Here is a 21412-nt window from a genome sequence, read left to right as displayed (position 1 = left end):
GCGTTAGGAAGGGCATCCATCATAAAACATGTGCCAAATCAAAAAATAAGAATCACGAATCAGAAATTCAGAAACGGGTACCAGTGGAAATTGGGCTACTGTTGGCCGAAAGAAAACATGCAGGTAGTTGGTTGGACAAATTCCGAATGAACAAATCCCGGATGAACAAATCCCAGGTGAATAAATTCCAGTTTAACAAATCCTGGATGATCCCAAATCCCAAATGAACAAATCCTGTATAAACAAACTTGGCTGAACAAATCCCAGATGGACAAATCCCAGTTGAAGAAATACTGGATGCACAAATCCTGGATAAACAAATCCCAGATTAGAGCTAATCTAAATATGAATTTGGATTTTTTTTCTTCTCCATGTAAAACTAAAGCGAGGATTTAATTATGAACTAAATTCAATCCAGATTATTTTAGAGTTCCAGAGAAGAACATTAATGAATTAAACAGATCCGACATTTCGGTGTAAAAATACATTTGTTTTCCCTACATTCATTTAAAACTAAAACAAGGATTGAATTATGGTCTAAATGCAATTAACGTAGTTTGGAAAGAATGTTTATAAAGCATGATTTGTAAAACAAAAATGCATTGAAATATATATATATATATATATATATATATATATATATATATATATATATTTATATATTTATTTATTTATTTATTTATTTATTTATTTAATTCCTATTATGTAATTAATTAATATTTAATTGTATATATATATATATATATATATATATATATATATATATATATATATATATATGTATATATAATATTATATATATGAAGCTTGTTTGTACTAAATAAGTGCTTTAATGATAATTTGCTGAAACATTAACTTAAAATGTTGGTGTTTAATAGTTATGCTTTATGGTTTATCATTTAACTGGCAACCTTGGAAAGGAGAGAGAGAGAGAGAGAGAGAGAGAGAGAGAGAGGAGGAGCTGTGTGACTGTAAGAATAGACATATCAAATACATAGACACCTCTTTGGCTGCTGAATCGTACGTCAGTGCCTCTGCCATCTTGGTGCGGGCAGGAGATCCCTGTAAAGAAATGCAGCTAAAGGGGAGAGCTGCTGTTTTCCTGCATTAAACACATTAATAGTTTTTTTAAGAATGAATTGTGAAAGCTCACACTTGTTCTGTTGTATATTTTTGGCTTTTTAAATTATTGGTCAAGAATTGTGGAGACACAATTTAATGTAATAAAATTTAATTTCCAATAAATGAAATTAAGTCTTGACAGTGAGGAAAAGGCTTTTCATTGTTTAACCTCACTATTTTAGCGTTCCTTGTGCTTCAGGTCAAAACTTCCCTCATTCCCTTTGAAATAGTGGGAAAAATAGAAATCACTGAGAAAATGGAGCAAACCGGCAAAGACAAATAACACTGGCAGGGTTCTTTCTGTATTTTTATAACAATATAATGATGCAATTATTATGAAGGCTTTTATTAATGAGGGAAAGCAAAATCTACATGGCAAACACTTTTTTACACCACTGTATATACTGCAAAACAGACAATGACAAAGAAAACTGATGGATTCTTTATGGAAATACATGTATGTTTTATGGTACAACAACATGGAATTACGTGTACAGTATACTATGAATAGAATAGTCAATTAAATCATTATCACCAGAATCATTATAATAAAATAATAATCGATTAATAATTTCGTAGTATATAGTATAATAAATTATAGCATATAGCGTGTTTGTTAATGAAACAAACTGTATAGTGAATAGTACCATAATATAACAATGTGTTTATATATATATATATATATATATATATATATATATATATATATATATATATATATATATATAAAACATGATACATAATATAATAGTAATACTTTTGAATGTAATGTCAAAAAGAATGCAAATTGGAGGTAATATCATTGCAAAATTATATAGACACGAGAATAAATAATGAGTAATCAATAGTAAAATTAATAATAATAATAATAATAATAATAGTTATTATTATTATATATTAGAATCTAATATCAAATAGTATGTAATATCAATTGCAGAATGAAATAGAAAAGAAAAATTTAAATAATGAGTATTCAATAGTAAAATTAATAATAATAATAGTTATTATTATTATTATAATTATTATTAAATATTAAAATGTAATATCGAATAGTATGTAATATAAATTGTAAAATGAAATAGAAAGAAAAAGGTAAATAATGAGTAATTAAAAAATAACAATAATAATAATTAGAAAATAACAATAAAAATAATAATAATGAATAATAATAACATTGAAAGCTATACAAGAATCCTTGGTTATTGCTATGATCGCTCATCATTGTTATGATGTTATAATACTGTACTTATTCACTACACACTATTTATTTTATCATAGTTTGTGTGCAATTGATACTTTATATTGTATCCCATGTGGATCATGAACAACATTTAACAAATGAAATAGCGTGGGTTTTATTTTTGGGATGAACAACAACAACAACAACAACAAAAAGCTAACGCAACTAAGATGCATCAGTTTGTTTGTTGACCTGACCAAGATGGCGGCGGCGTTGACGCATCGCAGCAGCGGCCCCAAAGCGGCCAATGAGGCGGTCTAAGTCTTGTATGTGTGTACGCGTTAGCCGCGCTAGCGCCGTTAGCTCAGTTAGCATGGCGGCGCAGAGGGAGACCCAACACGGAGCGTCGGGGATGAACGTCCTGCTCGGGTTTTTACACCTCCTGTTGCCGTTTTTACAGCTCGGAGTAGCTCAGCTCACAGGTCCGCACACCTTTTCAATACAATACGCGGGGTTGTTGATTTTTTTTATTAAAAACTGCGGGGTCGGAAAAAGAGACAGAGAGAAAGAGAGAGAGAGGAGAAGAAAAAACCCTGAGAGCTCCATCTGACAAGCAGCCAAACGCTCTGTCCTCTCTATCTGCTCTCTATCTCTTCTGTACAGCACCAGATCTAATATATATATATATATATATATTTAAGGAAATTATGGGTCTGAGATGAGTGTTGTATTTAATGATACATATTCAGAAACATTCTGATGTGTAGGTGTGTGTTTTTTTAGCTGCTTTTTTTTTTATAACAGCTCCATTTTTAGGCTCCGTTTCCTGTGTGTCAACATTCAACACCAAACTTCCCTGCGTGCACAATCTGCAGGATTCTGCTCCAATTATTAACCCTTTATTCGTCTTTTTGTAAAAAAAAAAAAACCTACAACATATTTTAGTGTGTGTGTGTGTGTGTGTTTAATATTAAACGCCTTTTTGGCCAACTGAAAGTGACCCTATTGGAAAATAGTGAGAACTGCAGAGTCACATGTGTGTGTGTGTGTGTGTGTGTAAGAGTGTGTGAGTGTGTAAGTGTTTATCGAGCATGCATGCTGTATTTTTGCTTTATATCAAATTTAAAAACCCATGATGCATTTCCTACATTGTGTTTATTCACTTGCTGCAAGATGAGCACGCACCGTTGCCAAATAGTGAGGCTCGGGAAAGGTGTGTGTGTGTGTGTGTGTGTGTGTGTGTGTGAGAGAAAGAGATGGTTTTACTGCTGTATTTGAGAGAATTTCAAAATAAGTACAGTATGCATGGATTTGCACTGTTTTTGTTCATAAAACGTCAGCTCAAATGCCCCATTGCCAAATAGTGAGATTTAGCAACTGTGTGTGTGTGTGTGTGAGAGTGAGAGAGAGAGAGAAAGATAAAGCGATAAAAAGATAAATTGACATTAATAACCATTTAGAAATAAATATGCCTTTTTTGATCATGTTTACAAGATCAATGTAAGCTCTTTATGGCATATTGCTAAATAGTGAGTGTGTGAGGTGTGTGTGTGTGTTTGTGTGTTTGAGAGAGAAAGAGAACAGGTGATAGTTTATTTGAGCATAAATAATAATAAATATAAGGAATTTAGAAACAACTATGCATTATTTGCCATGTTTGTCAAATTCAAATTTACCATTGGCAAATAGTGAGACTTAGCAAAGGTGTGTGTGTGTGTGTGTGTGTGTGTGTGTGAGAGAGAGAGAGAGTGTTTATTGAGCATAAATAGTAACTATAAGAAATAATATTTGTACGATAATTTAGAAACATCTATGCTTTCTTTGCCCTGTTTTTGTTCACTTGATCAACTCAGATGCACCACTGCCAAATAGTGAGACTCAGCAAAGGTGTCTGTGTGCGTGAGAAAGGTGTGTGAGAGAGACATAGCGAGAGGATTGATTGAGCATACATTCCAAAAAACCCAAACCATTTATAAATAAGTATGCATTTTTATGTTCATTTTCAGTTTGTGTTCATTAGATGTCAGCTCATGAGGGCCTGTTGCCAAATAATGAGACTATCAGATCTGTGTGTGTATTAGAGAGGCAGTTTGTTTATTGTGCATAAATGCCAGTTTTATGATGGTATGAATTCTTATTTATTTATTTGTTTGCCATGCTTTTGTTTCCTAGAATATAAACACAATGCTGTGTGTGTGTGTGTGTGTGTGTGTGTGTGTTTATTCAGCATAAATACTATTTTCTTGATCATTTGGAAGTATGCATGCTTAATTTGCATTGTTTTTGTTCACTAAAGTAAAACCCATTTAGTGCATTTATTTGCCATGACATCAAAATGTAAATAGAAATATATACGTTAAAATAAATCGTAAATATAAAAATCAATTTCAAGTTAGTTTTTTAAAAAGGTAACCGCATTGTATAGTGTTTTCTTTATGTTTTAGTTTAAATTTGATCCCAAACTCTGGAAAACACGTCGCCTTTCGCTGTTTTTCTCCCCATTGTTCCATTTTTCATTCTGCGCGTCTCCTGTGTTACCTGTCCAGAGTTTGGCAGGTGGTGCGTCAGTAATAATGGTCCGTGGGAAACAGTGCACCATGGTTCCATGGACTAAAAACATCGAGGCAAATAATTTGTGTGTGTGAGAGAGAGCATAAATACTATTTTTATGACCAGTTGGAAATGTGTATGCATCGTTTTTGTTAATTTGTTTGCAACTTAAATACTCCACTGCCAAATAGTGAGGCTCAGCAAAGCTGTGTGTACGCATTAGAGAGAGATAGAGGGTGTGTTTGTGTGTGTGTGTTTATTGAGTATAAATAAAAATGTTATGATCATTTGGAAATAAATACGAATTATTGGCACAGTTTTTGCTCATTGGAATGTCAATTTAAATGCTCCATTGCCAAATAGTGAGACTCAATGAAGGTGTGTGTGTGTGTGTGTGTGTGTGTGTGTGTGTGTGTGTGTTTATTGAGAATAGATTTTATTGTTTATGATTATTTGTACATAAGTATGCATTATTTGCATTGTTTTTGTTAACTTGTTTGCAACTTAAATGCTCCATTGCCATATAGTGAGACTCAGTAAAGGTGTGTACTCATTAGAAAGAGATAGAGGTGTGTTTGTGTGTGTGTGTGTGTGTGTGTGTGTGTGTGTGTGTGTGTGTGTGTTTATTAAGTATAAATACTTTGTTTATGATCATTTGGAAATAAATATGAATTTTTGGCACCATTTTTGCTCATTGGAATGTCAATTTAAATGCTCCATTGCTAAATAGTGAGACTCAATGAAGGTGTGTGTGTGTGTGTGTGTGTGTGTGTGTGTGTGTGTTTATTAAGAATACATTTTATTGTTTATGATTATTGGACATAAGTATGCATTATTTGGATTGTTTTTGTTAACTTGTTTGCAACTTAAATGCTCCAGAGAGGGTGTGTGTGTGTGTGTGTGTGTGTGTGTGTGTGTGTGTGTGTGTGTGTTTATTAAGTATAAATACTATTTCTATGATAATTCGGAAATAAATATAAATTATTGGCACAGTTTTTGCTCATTTGAATGCCAATTTAAATGCTCCATGAAAGTGAAATGATGTTTGTTTTTCAGCCATGGGATGCTGGCAGTGTTTTTCTTTGTGCTGAATATTGTCCTGGTTTGTGTTTAGTTTGATCACATTAAAGCGGCAATGACGTGATATTAACATCAGTGTTCTTTTTTTTCTTTTTCTCATGGAACCCAAAGCACTGAGTCACATGTCCAGCGTTGTGGAAGTCTGGCAAGAAGATGCAGATTTCCTATTTCCATCGCAGGTTTGTCAAATCGCACTTGCACTTAACACATATGATTATTTTTTTTTCATTTCATTCGAAATGACTACAGGAGACATCAACTTGGATGTTGCTAGGATTGTTTATTTTGGTTATTTGATCAGAGCCAGCATGTGACTGACCTCAACAGCAGCATGATTTGGTGGCCAAAAATGTTGTATTTTAAGAGCCTTTGTAGTTCATCCAGAAACATTCAAATGTCCTTAATCAGTGATGCATTTTGACAGCTTGTCAATCAAAAAACGGACACACCCTCATTCACTGTGACATCATTTCACATTCCTTATGTCGAACATCAACAAAGCCACCTGTTGTGGATTTTTTTTTTATGAACTGGCAAAGGAAAAGTGTTCAAACTGAGATAATGGCTTTATCTCATCTAAGAACATATGTTTGTGCATGCTTTGTTCCAACGTGCAGGGTTATAATTGTTACTCTGATCCTTCTCTTTAAACTTGTGTCGTCCTAGGAAAACGGTCAAAAATACAATGGATGAAAGTTGATTTCTTTAGTATAAACCATACACCCTGGAGAAAAACTACTCACTTTATTTTCCCTTTTATAATGAACAGTGTAGAAAGCCTACACAATTTTCAAGTGAGAATCGGCAAATAAGGGAAATAAAAGACAAAAGTGTATTCTTGGGTTTTGAGTATTTTAGGAACGCAGAAAATGCAAATGCCTAAACCAGTTCATTAAATCATTTCCTGCAAAAGGCGTTGTAAAGGAACTGTTTATTTTGCAAACAGGTTCAGCGTCGTTCTAACAGGGCGAAAACATGAAAAGTATGACCATCTGTGGGCTTTTCGTTCTTTCTTGGCAACATAATGTCTTGTTTTGCACAGAATGCTTAGACCCCACACATTGCTGCTTTCAGGTATATTTTATAATCAAGAGATCACCTGCTAAAATCAATACGACTCCTCGGTTCTGTCTTTAACGGAATCGCCGTGCATTTTAAAGTTACATAATATAACCATTGTCGTTTGCGTTTAGTTTACACCACTTCCTGCATTTCTTTCTCTTTTTTTTTTTTTTTTTTTGTTTTCCAAGAGCGTAGTTTTAAGCAAATGAGGCTATTATCTAATTCCTAACTTTCCCACCGTTTCCTCCACCGGTCACCGATGCGATGATCAACTTCATTACTATTATCTTCATATTCCATCAAACATATTATGCAAATAAGCCTTTTGTATTTGCTTTAATTCTCGGATTGCAGCTGATCTAGAAATAGTGTCATAGCAAATGTGTTAAACGGTTGTAAATCATCTTATCTGGGGTATGATGTGGCAAAAAAACGTGTGTGTGTGTGTGTATATATATATATATATATATATATATATATATATATATATATATATATACACATACAGTGGAACCCAGTTATGTCGATGTCCTAGGGGGTTGGCAAAAAGCATCGAGATAACCGATGATTCTCGGCCGCTTTCTCTAAAGCTCCTTGCTTCAATCGCGCACATATGGTGCTCGTTTAGCATCATCATCAGCTCCTATTTAAACGTCCACACTCTCACCGTCCGTTGTTGTTGGTATATGTTGGTTCACGGCGGTCGTTGTTATCGCTCATGCGTGCCTTCCCACCGGGACTCTCTCAACGGCTGCGCTTTTCTTTCCAAAGCGCATCGCGGATTCCCCCCCGATCCTGCCGTTGTTCATTCTATGCTTTTGCTTATCCCACGTTCTGCGCTGCGCTCCTACCAAGCGTGGCTTTCGCCTCCCGTTAATCGCATAACATTTAACAACAAAAGGCATATGTGCACTAACTAACAGCAGAGATTCACCAGTATACAATACAACACCTGTAGCATCTGTAAGGATTGATTTTTCCACCACTTTTGTGAGTTCTTCTGTGGCTGCACGGTGCCGATCGAGATAACCGACGTTAAATGGCAAATTTTTCCCCCCTTGTGCTCGAGATATTAGAGTTCGGCGACATAAAAAAGTCGACATAACTGATACAAAGAAAAAAAATCCAGAAATCACAATATATGATTTTTAAACTATTGATTTGTATGATAGCTGTCTATCAGCTAGAATTCTGACCCTCAAAGACCTGTTAGTCTGCCTTTAAAATGTCCACTACATTTATTATCCTAAATCAGATGCACCTGTTTGAGGTCGTTAGCTGCATAAAGACACCTGTCCACCCCATACAATCAGTAAGAATCCAACTACTAACATGGCCAAGACCAAAGAGCTGTCCAAAGACACTAGAGACAAAATTGTACACCTCCACAAGGCTGGAAAGGGCTACGGGGAAATTGCCAAGCAGCTTGGTGAAAAAAGGTCCACTGTTGGAGCAATCATTAGAAAATGGAAGAAGCTAAACATGACTGTCAATCTCCCTCGGACTGGGGCTCCATGCAAGATCTCGCCTCGTGGGGTCTCAATGATCCTAAGGAAGGTGAGAAATCAGCCCGGAACTAAACGGGAGGAGCTGGTCAATAACCTGAAAAGAGCTGGGACCACCGTTTCCAAGGTTACTGTTGGTAATACACTAAGATGTCATGGTTTGAAATCATGCTCAGGGAAGGTTCCCCTGCTTAAACCAGCACATGTCCAGGCATGTCTTAAGTTTGCCAATGACCATTTGGATGATCCAGAGGAGTCATGGGAGAAAGTCATGTGGTCAGATGAGACCAAAATAGAACTTTTTGGTCATAATTCCACTAAACCTGTTTGGAGGAAGAAGAATGATGAGTACCATCCCAAAAACACCATCCCTACTGTGAAGCATGGGGGTGGTAGCATCATGCTTTGGGGGTGTTTTTCTGCACATGGGACAGGGCGACTGCACTGTATTAAGGAGAGGATGGCCAGGGACATGTATTGCAAGATTTTGGGAACCAACCTCCTTCCCTCCGTTAGAGCATTGAGGGAGCATTGGGTTGAGGCTGGGTCTTCCAACATGACAATGACCCGAAGCACACAGCCAGGATAACCAAGGAGTGGCTCTGTAAGAAGCATATCAAGGTTCTGGCATGGCCTAGCCAGTCTCCAGACCTAAACCCAATAGAGAATCTTTGGAGGGAGCTCAAACTCCATTTTTTTCAGCGACAGGCCAAAACCTGACTGATCTAGAGAAGATCTGTGTGGAGGAGTGGGCCAAAATCCCTCCTGCAGTGTGTGCAAACCTGGTGAAAAACTACAGGAAACTTTTGACCTCTGTAATTGCAAACAAAGGCTACTGTACCAAATATTAACATTGACTTTCTCAGGTGTTCAAATACTTATTTGCAGCTGTATCATACAAATAAATAGTTAAAAAAACATACATTGTGATTTCTGGATTTTTTTTTTTCCAAAAACAATTTCAGACCCCTCCATGATTTCTAAGTGGGAGAACTTGCAAAATAGCAGGGTGTTCAAATACTTATTTTCCTCACTGTATATATATATATATATATATATATATATATATATATATATATATTACACACAACATACATCACGCTTTATAATGATATAGGGAATATTGTCTTTTTTTATTAATAAAATATATATAATTTTTTTTTTTACATTGCATAAGCAGTTTGAAATAATTTGTTTACTAATAAAAAAAGACAGATATTATTGTCAAGCGTGATGTCACTGATCACAATATCGACAATGTACGGTCATACAGCCCGAGCCCTAGTTGCAAGACGATTATGTAGATGGTGATATACTGAGGAAGTGCTTATTGTGAATAGATGTGTTATTTCTGACAGAAGTGTGCTGTTTGTTGTGTCCCAGCGTCAGTAGTCTGACGCTGTTGTTTGTGTGAAGTGTGTGTATGAATCGTTTCGATGTTCGCTTTGTTGCCTTTTTTTGCTGTGTGGTTTTGGGGACGGCCGCACCGAGGCGTGATGGAAATTTCCCTTTTTAATTTTACTGCTGTTTGTGGTGTGTGTGTGTGTGTTTTTTTTTTTAAGTCGTTTTTCCAGTTTAATCTGAAAACATTGTTTTGTTGTGAAAATGTGCAGAGCTGTGTTTTATTACTGATAATACACTTCACGTTTTTATTGTAAATTTTAGTTTGTTTTAATTAATTTCCTGGCCGATTATTATAACAGTCGAAATATATTTAAATTGTACAAATAATATAGTAAATTGATCTTGTTATAGATTGAAATCTGTTTTATTCACCTTCTCATTCAAAGAGTTTTCTTTAGTTTCATAACTAGTGTGACTCTATGAAAATAAAGAAAACTCTTTGAATGAGGTGTGTCCAAACTTTTGGTCTGTACTGTGTGTGTATATATATATATATATATATATATATATATATATATATATATATATATATATATATAGTATATATATATACAAATTTAAAAAAATAGTTCAATGAATGATTCATTTGCAATTTTCTTTTTCGTTTAATAGTTTTTTTTTTTATTATTCACTGTGTTTCACCCACGCTCACAAGCACAACATAAAGTAATCAAATGTTCTTTTTCCTATTGGACTCTCGTTAAGCAATGGAACAACAAAATTGCTCTCATTCTCATTCTATGTGTGTGTTAGAGAGATGAAGAGGAAATAACGAAGGGGGGTGGTCGTGGTGATGGTGGGGTATCTGTGAAAGAAGAAGTGGCACATTTCTTTTATACCTATGTCATAAACTCCAGATTATAACCCAAACACTGACACACTAATGTCATTCACACAGCAAGGTTTATGTATGTGTTATAACAGAGAAATGAAAGCTCTCAGTTGCTGCTCTCCCAGACCTGATGTGTCTTTGTCTGCATTTATGTATATATATATATTCCTTCCACAAACAAACCTTTGTAGTGGAAAAAAAAAAGAACAATTAAACAATTGTTAAACAATTAAAACCAGACATTCTTTTCCTGTTCTGTCTGCAGGAAGACGCAGCTCTACCTCTGCCATTTCAATCTGTATTCTATGTGACTCTCAGGACACGCCTCCTTCTCCGTACTATTGTTATACGCCATATTCACGTAGCAGCAGTGGTGCTGAGAGAACGAAATCAGTCTACCTATAAAAATCGCTGAGAGAACGAAATCAGTCTACCTATAAAAATCGTGCTGCATTGTGATACAAATGCTAACTTTTCCGATGCACATTTGTTAAAATTGATGCATCACATCGTTAAAGTTACAGGTGTATAAAATCAAGCACCTGGGCATGCAGACCACAAGCATTTGTGAAAGAATGGGTCGCTCTCAGGAGCTTGGTGAATTCCAGCATGGTACCGTGATGCCACCTGTGCAATAAGTCCAGTCTTGAAATTTCGCTACTAAATATTCCACAGTCAACTTTTAGTGGTATTATAACAAAGTGGAAGCGACTGGGAACGACAGCAACTCAGCCACGAAGTGTTAGACCACGTAAAATCACAGAGTGGGTCAGCGGATGCCGAGACACAGTGCACTGAGGTCACCAACTTTCTGCTGAGTCAAAAGCTACAGACCTCAAAACGCCATGTGGCCTACAGAATCACGCTTCACTGTCTGCCAATCTGATGGATGAGTCTGGGTTTGGCAGTTAACAGGAAAACGATACTTGTCTGACTGCATTGTGCCAAGTGTAAGGTTTGGTGGAGGGGGATTATGATGTGGGGTTGTTTTTCAGGAGTTGGGCTCGGCCCCTTAGTTCCAGTGAAAGGACTCTCAATGTATCAGTGTCCCATGACATTTTGGACATGTTCATGCTCCCAACTTTGTGGGTACAGTTTTGGGTCGGCCCGACTGCGCACCAGTGCACAATGCAAGATTTATAAAGACATGGATGAGTGAGTTTAGTGTGGAAGAACTTGACTGGCCTTTACAGTGTCCTGACCTCAACCCGATAGAACACCTTTGGGGTGAATTAGAGCGGTGATGAGCGATCCATGCGCTTCTGGAAGAAAGGTCAAAAATTCCTATTTACACACTTCTAAACCTCGTGGAAAGCCTTTCGAGAAGAGCTGATGAACTGCAAAGGGCCAACATCATATTAAACCCTATAGATTAAGAAGCAGATGTAACTCAAGTTAATTTGCATGTGAAGGCAATATAGTTTTATTATATATATATATATATATATTTCAACCCCCTCACCTCAATAGACAATACAGTGATGTTAATGAAAGATAATGAAAATGAATGGAAAAAAAATGTGAAAAACCAAACAATATTTATTGATACATAATTGAGTTATTTTGACAATAGAAGTTGATTTAACTTTGAAGTTCAAATGAAAATTGTAAGTCTTGTAACACATGAGCATGTGCAGTATTATTCAACCCCCAGCTTCAGTACCTTGTGGAGTGCCCTTTAGTTTTTATAACTTCTAACAAGCGTTTTCGATAGGTGCTGACAAGCTTCTTACATCGCTTGATTGGAATCTTTGCCCATTCTTCACGTGCAAAAGCCTCTAACTCAGTGATGTTTGACGGCTTCCATGCTGCAACTGCTTTCATCAAATCCCACCAAAGATTTTCAATTAAATCAAAGATTAAATCTGGTGTGACTGAGAAGGCCACTCCAGGACACTCCAGCATCTTTTCCCCAACCAAGCTTTGGTTGATTTGGATGTGTGCTTGGGATCATTGTCTTGCTGGAAGATCCAATGATCACCAAGGTTTAATTTGTCAACAGAAGGCATCACGTTCTTCTTCAGAATGACCTGGTATTTCTGGGAATCCGTGATGCCACCTGTGCAATAAGTCCAGTCTTGAAATTTCGCTACTAAATATTCCACAGTCAACTTTTAGTGGTATTATAACAAAGTGGAAGCGACTGGGAACGACAGCAACTCAGCCACGAAGTGTTAGACCACGTAAAATCACAGAGTGGGTCAGCGGATGCCGAGACACAGTGCACTGAGGTCACCAACTTTCTGCTGAGTCAAAAGCTACAGACCTCAAAACGCCATGTGGCCTACAGAATCACGCTTCACTGTCTGCCAATCTGATGGATGAGTCTGGGTTTGGCAGTTAACAGGAAAACGATACTTGTCTGACTGCATTGTGCCAAGTGTAAGGTTTGGTGGAGGGGGATTATGATGTGGGGTTGTTTTTCAGGAGTTGGGCTCGGCCCCTTAGTTCCAGTGAAAGGACTCTCAATGTATCAGTGTCCCATGACATTTTGGACATGTTCATGCTCCCAACTTTGTGGGTACAGTTTTGGGTCGGCCCGACTGCGCACCAGTGCACAATGCAAGATTTATAAAGACATGGATGAGTGAGTTTAGTGTGGAAGAACTTGACTGGCCTTTACAGTGTCCTGACCTCAACCCGATAGAACACCTTTGGGGTGAATTAGAGCGGTGATGAGCGATCCATGCGCTTCTGGAAGAAAGGTCAAAAATTCCTATTTACACACTTCTAAACCTCGTGGAAAGCCTTTCGAGAAGAGCTGATGAACTGCAAAGGGCCAACATCATATTAAACCCTATAGATTAAGAAGCAGATGTAACTCAAGTTAATTTGCATGTGAAGGCAATATAGTTTTTTTATATATATATATATATATATTTCAACCCCCTCACCTCAATAGACAATACAGTGATGTTAATGAAAGATAATGAAAATGAATGGAAAAAAAATGTGAAAAACCAAACAATATTTATTGATACATAATTGAGTTATTTTGACAATAGAAGTTGATTTAACTTTGAAGTTCAAATGAAAATTGTAAGTCTTGTAACACATGAGCATGTGCAGTATTATTCAACCCCCAGCTTCAGTACCTTGTGGAGTGCCCTTTAGTTTTTATAACTTCTAACAAGCGTTTTCGATAGGTGCTGACAAGCTTCTTACATCGCTTGATTGGAATCTTTGCCCATTCTTCATGTGCAAAAGGCCTCTAGCTCGTTGATGTTTGACGGCTTCCATGCTGCAACTGCTTTCATCAAATCCCACCAAAGATTTTCAATTGGATTTAAATCTGGTGTGACTGAGAAGGCCACTCCAGGACACTCCAGCATCTTTTCCCCAACCAAGCTTTGGTTGATTTGGATGTGTGCTTGGGATCATTGTCTTGCTGGAAGATCCAATGATCACCAAGGTTTAATTTGTCAACAGAAGGCATCACGTTCTTCTTCAGAATGACCTGGTATTTCTGGGAATCCATGATGCTAGGTACACAATCAAGATTGCCAGTTCCTGCCGCAGAAAAACAGCCCCACATCATTATTGACCCACCCCCGTGCTTGACCGTGGGGATGGTATTCTTCTGGTCATAAGCCTGACCTTTTGCACGCCAGACATACCGCTGGTCCATATGTCCAAAAAGTTCCAGTTTGGTTTCATCAGTCCATAGAACTGTCTCCCAGAACTCTGTAGTTTTATCCAAATTCCTCCTGGCATATTCTAGTCGACTCGTGATGTTCCTTGAGGTCAAGAGTGGAGTGCGTCTTGGGGTCCGGCCATGAAGTCCTTGATTATTTAGTGCACGTCTTATAGTTGCCACTGAAGCACTTGTATCAGCCTTCATCATGTCATCCTGTAGCTGTCTTGCAGTCACACGGGGGTTTTTCTTAGCTGTCCTGACTAAGTTGCTAAGGGCCCTTGATGAAATTGTGAGCTTTCTTCCACGGCCAGGTAGGTTTGCAGCTGTTCCATAGATTTTAAACTTCCTTATAATGCTCACAATGGTGTCTCTTGGAATGTTAAATCATTTGGAAATCTTCTTATACCCAAGGGCCTTCAGATGTGATGAAATAATCTCCTCTCTCAGCTTTTGTGGAAGCTCCTTTGTCTTTCCCATGATTGCAACTCACCTTGAACACCTTCATGGTCGGGGTTTATATATGCATTACAGCTGAAGCAAATGAAGGATCTTTATAGAGTTCCCAAAGGCTTAATGATGTTTAAATCCACTTCAGGCCATAAAAACTGTCAGAAAGCTTTAAAAACCACAATATTATATAGGGGTTGAATAATTGTGACATGGCGATCTTAACAAAATATACTGTTACACACAAATACTACATCATACATTTTCTGTGTTGATTTTACGTGTCACTAAATTCATTAAGAAGCCATCCAAAGCAGAATCCTGCACTTTAAAAAGATTTTTAAAAGTTATATATATATAACTAATATATACACATACACTAATTGCAAATCTGGCATTTTTGCATCTTAGGCCTGACTTTGTCATTTGTGCACAATAATTGAATTTCACAAATCTAAATCCTATTACCTTCATGACCCAGTGATGATGATTGCAGAGATATATGACTATGCGTGAAAGCTGACCTATAATTCAGTTAAGCAGGAAGTGTTTGGGGCCACTGTTGCCTGTACGAACGACTCTGTAGCTCGATCCGCCTCAACCGCCATGTTTCCCGTTCCCTAACACGTTCCTGCAGGCTTTTGTAAACCAAGCATTGTCTTTTGTAATTTTCTTTCCACTGAAATGATTTCATCATCAGAGTGGTTTAGTTTATAGTGTGTACATGCATGTAGGTACCTGTGTAGTGTGACTAAAGTGTGTGTGTGTGTTTCTTGTAGGCAGTGGAAGAGCGGAGTCCCGAGAATCTCCCTCAGGAGGACAGGTGAGTTTGTCGCAATACACACTCGCACAAGTGACACACCTACACGAGTTTACATCACACACACACGAATGTACACAATGACTTAATTATGCATTATAAAGTATGAACGAACGAGGAGAAAAGGCTGAAGGGGAAATATGGAAGAGGTGGAAAACAGCCGAAAGGGATAGAGAAAGGGGTGTAAAAAAGACATGAAAGAAGATGAGATGAGTGACAAAAAAGAAGTAGATAGAAAGAAAAGAGGAAGCCAAAGAAAAAATAAATGATGCGAAGGTTAAGGTACTGGCTAAGAACGTGAGGTAAGAAGGTAAGAACGTGTGGGTGAAATAGAGACCATGTGTTTTTCTCTGAGGTTTTTTTGGGGGGTGTAGCAAAAACAGACAAGTGCATCTGAAGTCTACGGAAAAAAATAACCCATTGAGTTTGGCTGTTTACAAGTTTACAGGTGTGTGTTCTATCAAGGGAACAAGGAAACATTGACAAAGCGTGTGTGTGTGTGTGTGTGTGTGTGTGTGTGTGTGTGTGAGAGAGAGACTGAGACTGAACCATACCAAACTCTGATCTGTAGAACAGTTGCAGATTTTTTCCATTTTTGTCTCTGTTTGTTTGTGTCTATGTGTGTGTGTGTGTGTGTGTGTGTGTGTGTGTGTGTGTGTGTGTGTGTGTGTGTGTGTGTGAGAGAGAGAGTTGAGTGAGGTCTCTAGAGAGCGGTCAGACTTCTGTGTCTAAAATATATAACTATTCATGAGCTTATTAATATTAATGAATATTAATTGCATTATTTGAGGTTATCTTTGCAGTCATTTAAAAAAAAAAAATTTTTATGCTCAGCGTTTATTGCTTATTTTGTCATATCTAGTAAATAAGTGACCTTGCGTTGATGTTAATATTTATTCCTTCGTGATCTGTCATTTGAGGTGAGTTTCTTCAGCTCTTCAGCCTGTGACCCCACGGCATGCTCATGAATATTTGTCAATCCTGACATATAGGGGTAGAGCTATCCATCAGCTGCTTGGGTAGATTTAAGGTTTTAATCAACATTAAACTATATATATATATATATATATATATATATATATATATATATATATATATATATATATATATATTACTCTTAAATTTAATTTTGTGTGTGTGTTTGTGTGTGTGTCTTTAGCTGTGTTTAGTTGTTTCGCATTTCTTTGTTACTGCAGCTGCTGCGTAGTGTCAGTTAATGGAAAAGTGCTAATGGAACGCTGTGTATATCCCAGCACAAAACACACTCCTGCCTAAATGGATCCATGGACCGTGTGTGTGTGTGTGTGTGTGTGTGTGTGTGTGTGTGTGTGTGTGTGTGTGTGTGTGTGTGTGTGTGTGTGTGTGTGTGTGTGTGTGTGTGTGTGTGTGTGTGTGTGTGTGTGTGTGTGTGTGTGTGTGTGTGTGTGTGTGTGTGTGTTTAGTGCCACTCTATTCTGAACGAATCTAGGCATTGAGAATCATGTGCATTATTTAGTAACCTGAAGCTAAACGTGTGATTGGCTGTCATTAGTGCATTGTAGGCGTGTCTCAAACCATATTACCTGTTCACTTTATCCTTCACATAAACATTCAAACCATAACCATGTCTCAAACCATAAACAGAGCCAATTCTGGACGTGTCCCAAACGGATTCACTTGCATACGTCTAATACATCATTGTTGGTACATTATAGATGGGTCACATCCTATTTACTAAACTGTAAAGCTGCTTTGAGACAATGTCTGTGAAACGCGCTATAGAAATAAACTTGACTTGACTAAACGCAGTATGCCACAGGACCACCGTCAAAAGGTCCAATGTGGACGTTGTATTCACCTCATAATTCACTGATCCCAAACCGCAAAACATATTCGGTTCTGGTGACATAAATGTTGTTAGTTGTGAACTTGAAAACATGCACAACAATGGCAGGGCTATAAAAAAAAAAGAGTTAGGGTAGTGTCACTATGAAAACTCACTCCGTACCGGAAATAAGATTTCCAACCAGGAAGTGCCTAGCGGCTAACGTTCAGCTTCAATAATTTCTCCTAAATGAAGAAAATCCTGACATTTTCACATATCGAGGGAGTGAATGAATGAAGGATGGAAGGAATGAAGACATTTAAATTATGCTGAAATAAGTGGAACAGTAAAGTAGAGCATATCTTGAGAAAATTAAATATTTATATTTAAATAAAAAAAAACACACACTTACATACTTGTATTACCCAAATGGGGTCTAACAAATGTAAGCTATTTTATAAAATGTTTCAATTGGTTAAATTTTATTTAATCAATTTAATTTGTGCCAATTACATTTTTTTTAAATCAGTTTAATCAATATAATAAAAAGGTTTATTGCATTAATTTGATTTATTCAGTTTTATTTGTATGAAATATAATTTTATATATTATTTAAAATTGTTTTAAAAAGGTAAACTGTTGTGCACAAATGTTAATAATAGTAAACGGTGTAAATAAAAAAACGCAATTTCCTGTTTTGCATTTCTTCCCCCAAACTGTACCGAAATTGAACCGGATCGCGATTCAAAAATAAGACACGTACCGACCCGTCACACCCCTAGTATGTAGTGAACTGTGTGTATTTGAAGACACAAAGGTCAATAGGTGCACGTGTTCTTAATTGTCTGATACTGTGTGTGTTTGTGTGTGTGTGTGTGTGTGTGAGAGTGTGAGAAAAGAAGGTTGAGTCGGTGTGTGTGTGTGTGTGTGTGTAACAACCTTTACACAGTTTTTCTGAAACCAAGAGTTGTTACTTTCACTTTTCTCATCTCCTTACTTCCTCTACAGCCACACACACACACACACACTACACACACACACACTCCTTGTGTCACAATGAGCTTGTATGCAAGTAGGCTGATTTGTCTCATGTACAATACCCTCTACACGCACAGCTTGGCACATGTATCTACACACGCTGTTGTACATTTGTAGACTTACACATTTGTATGTAGTAACACACATTCAAGTTCAAAACAGCTCCTGTTTTTTTATTTTTTATTTATTGCACGCCTACACACACTCGTCTATAGATACACATCTGACATATAATAGCAGCACAAGGCAGAGCCACACACACACACACACACACACTTGTAAGTATACAGTTATGAACAGACTGACAGCATAATCTTGGTTTTAAACGTGTGCACACATGCTGACGTGCACACATACTGGTTTTAAACGTGCGCAGACACGCACACACACACACACACACACACACACACACACAGTCACATATTTTGGTTGAGTGCAGTTACTGGTTTTAATCTACGCCCACACACATGTATGCTGACACATAAAAAAGGGCAAAAGAAAGCCTTAAACATCCACACTCGCATCACACACTCATGCACACACACACAAATGCAGTCCAACATACATACACTTGTACAGAGTCACACACTTCCCGGTTTTCTCTCATATCTGTTTAGCCCTGCCCCCCCCATATTTTTTCTTTTGAGAGAGTACTGTGCTTGTGCAGGTTTCACTCTGGGAATTCACTGCTTTTAATAGACACATTAAAGCAAGTGCACCAGCTACTGAAATCTTACAGCTGAGAGTCAGAGCGATGAATGCGCACATTCAGTCTAGTGAAATGCACACACACACACACACACACACACACACACACACACACACTTCACACTGCTCCGACTGACTCATACACACACACACACACACACACACACACACACACACACTTCACACTGCTCCAACTGACTCATAAACACACACACACACACACACACACACACACACACACACTTCACACTGCTCCAACTGACTCATAAACACACACACACACACACACACACACACACACACAGACACACACTTTAAATGTCTGTTCCTGCCCAAACAAAGTCCAAAAGGGCCTAAAGTTTTTATTGAGTTTTTTTATTTTGAAAAGGAATTTCAGTGTTCAATAGTTCAACTCATACACTTTAAATCTTTTCTGAATTTCTGTCTTTTTATGCAGTAATATTCATTTCTCTAGCAGTACCAGACCAAGCCTTTCCCAGCATGACAGTGCCTCTGTGCACAAAACCAGGAACATAAAGATATACTTTACATGGTTTGAAATAGAACGCTTTTAACAATAAACGTTGTCTCAAAGCAGCTTTACACAAATAATGAATGAATAAAGAATAAAGAATGAATAAGATGTTCTTCATAAGTGTAAGTGCCTATTGAACAAGCCTGTGGAGACTGGCAAGGAAAAAAATAAAAAAGGAAGAAACCTTGAGAGGAACCGGACTCAAGAGGGAACCCATCCTCATCTCTGTGGGACGGAATGTCCATTTATTACAGCTGAAAGATGTTTAGGTGTGCAGTGATGATCAAATACAAATTGTAGTCCTGAGTCAGTGTAGCAGACTGTTGAAATTAAGTTTCAGTCCAAATCCATCCTTGATGCTCCTGTGTAACTCCATTATGCTAAATGGTTTATCATTCATCTGGCATCCCTGGGAAGAAGGGGGAGAGAGAGAGAGAGAGAGAGAAATATATAGATTATTAAGTGTCCTTATTGTTGTATGAAAGTTAAGGACACTGTGCAGTTGGGGACTCCGGCAAGACTCGCTATGGCAGCATAACTAAAAGGGAGAACCAGAAGGTAACACAGACATGAGGGATCTCTGGGATAAGAGACGACCCACCACACCACCGTCAACAAACCTGAGTGAACGTGTGAATGTGAGGGGACGACAGCATGCTAATATCCCAGTTCACCGAACATTCGATATCCATGATCCCTCCAGATCTGAGCCTTTACCTAAGAAAAATCTACTAATCTAAGGCTTGACTAAATAAATATGTTTTCAACCTCGACTTGAACTTGACTGTGTCCGAGTCCGTAACACTGATTGGAAAGTTGTTCCATAACTGAAAGACTGAAAGATTTGCCCCCTGCTGTAGTCTTCATTATTCGAGGTACCTTTTGATCTAAGTAGGCGTGGAGGATCATACTGGTACAGAAGTTCACTCAGATACTGCGGCGTGAGACCGTCAAGTGCTTTACATGTCAGTAGTATTTTATAATAAATGCGAGATTTACTTGGGAGCAGTGTAGACTGATTAAAACAGGGTGATCTGGTCATATTTTCTAGATCTAGTGAGGACTCTTGCTGCTGCATTCTGAACTAGCTTAAGCTTATTTATGCACTTACTCGAACACCCAGACAGTAAAGCTAACATATTTCTAAGATGAAAGAAGGCGATCCTGGCAATGTTATTGACATGAGAATCAAAGGAAAGACTCGGGTCAATAATCACACTAAGGTCTTTTACTGCTGTACACACTGAGACAGAAACAGCATCCAGAGATGCTACGTAACCAGAACGGTTACTTCTAGCTGCATTTGGTCCTAGTAAAAGCACTTCCGTGTTATCCAAGTTGAGCAGAAGGACGATATCAAGCATCTCCTTTACACACTCCTCAACATTTTTTAGCTGATCGCTCTCATCAGGCTTTGCTGTGTAGCATATGCATAGCAATGGAAGCAAATACCATGTTTATGTAGAATTTCACCCAGAGGGAGCAAATATAAAGAGACCAATAGCAGGCCATTTACCAGTTTGACTTAACTGCTGTACTACAGCCTGTTCTAGAATCTTGGAGATAAAGGGGATGTTTGATATTGGCCAATAGTTGGACATCTGACAAGGGTCAAGGTCAGGTTTCTTAATTAGGGGGTTGATAACCACCAGTTTGAAAGATTTAGGTACATAACTAAATCTCCACAA

At 37.5% G+C, this 21412-nt stretch overlaps 1 protein-coding gene across 1 annotated transcript in view; it reads left to right on the top strand.

Annotated features, from left to right (window-relative positions):
* The first annotated feature begins 2630 nt into the window (after positions 1 to 2630).
* The window catches only part of LOC124381286 (transmembrane protein 131-like), a 54522-nt gene continuing 35740 nt past the window's right edge, over positions 2631 to 21412 (top strand). Inside the window, 3 exon segments of the mRNA XM_046842753.1 lie at positions 2631 to 2784; positions 6044 to 6111; positions 15599 to 15642. Of these exon segments, the coding sequence (XP_046698709.1) occupies positions 2631 to 2784; positions 6044 to 6111; positions 15599 to 15642 (266 nt within the window).

This window comes from Silurus meridionalis, chromosome 28 (assembly GCF_014805685.1).
Source record: "Silurus meridionalis isolate SWU-2019-XX chromosome 28, ASM1480568v1, whole genome shotgun sequence".
Lineage (NCBI taxonomy): Eukaryota > Metazoa > Chordata > Actinopteri > Siluriformes > Siluridae > Silurus > Silurus meridionalis.
The sequence above is the reverse complement of the archived record's forward strand: the minus strand, read 5'-3'. Positions and strand labels throughout refer to the sequence as shown.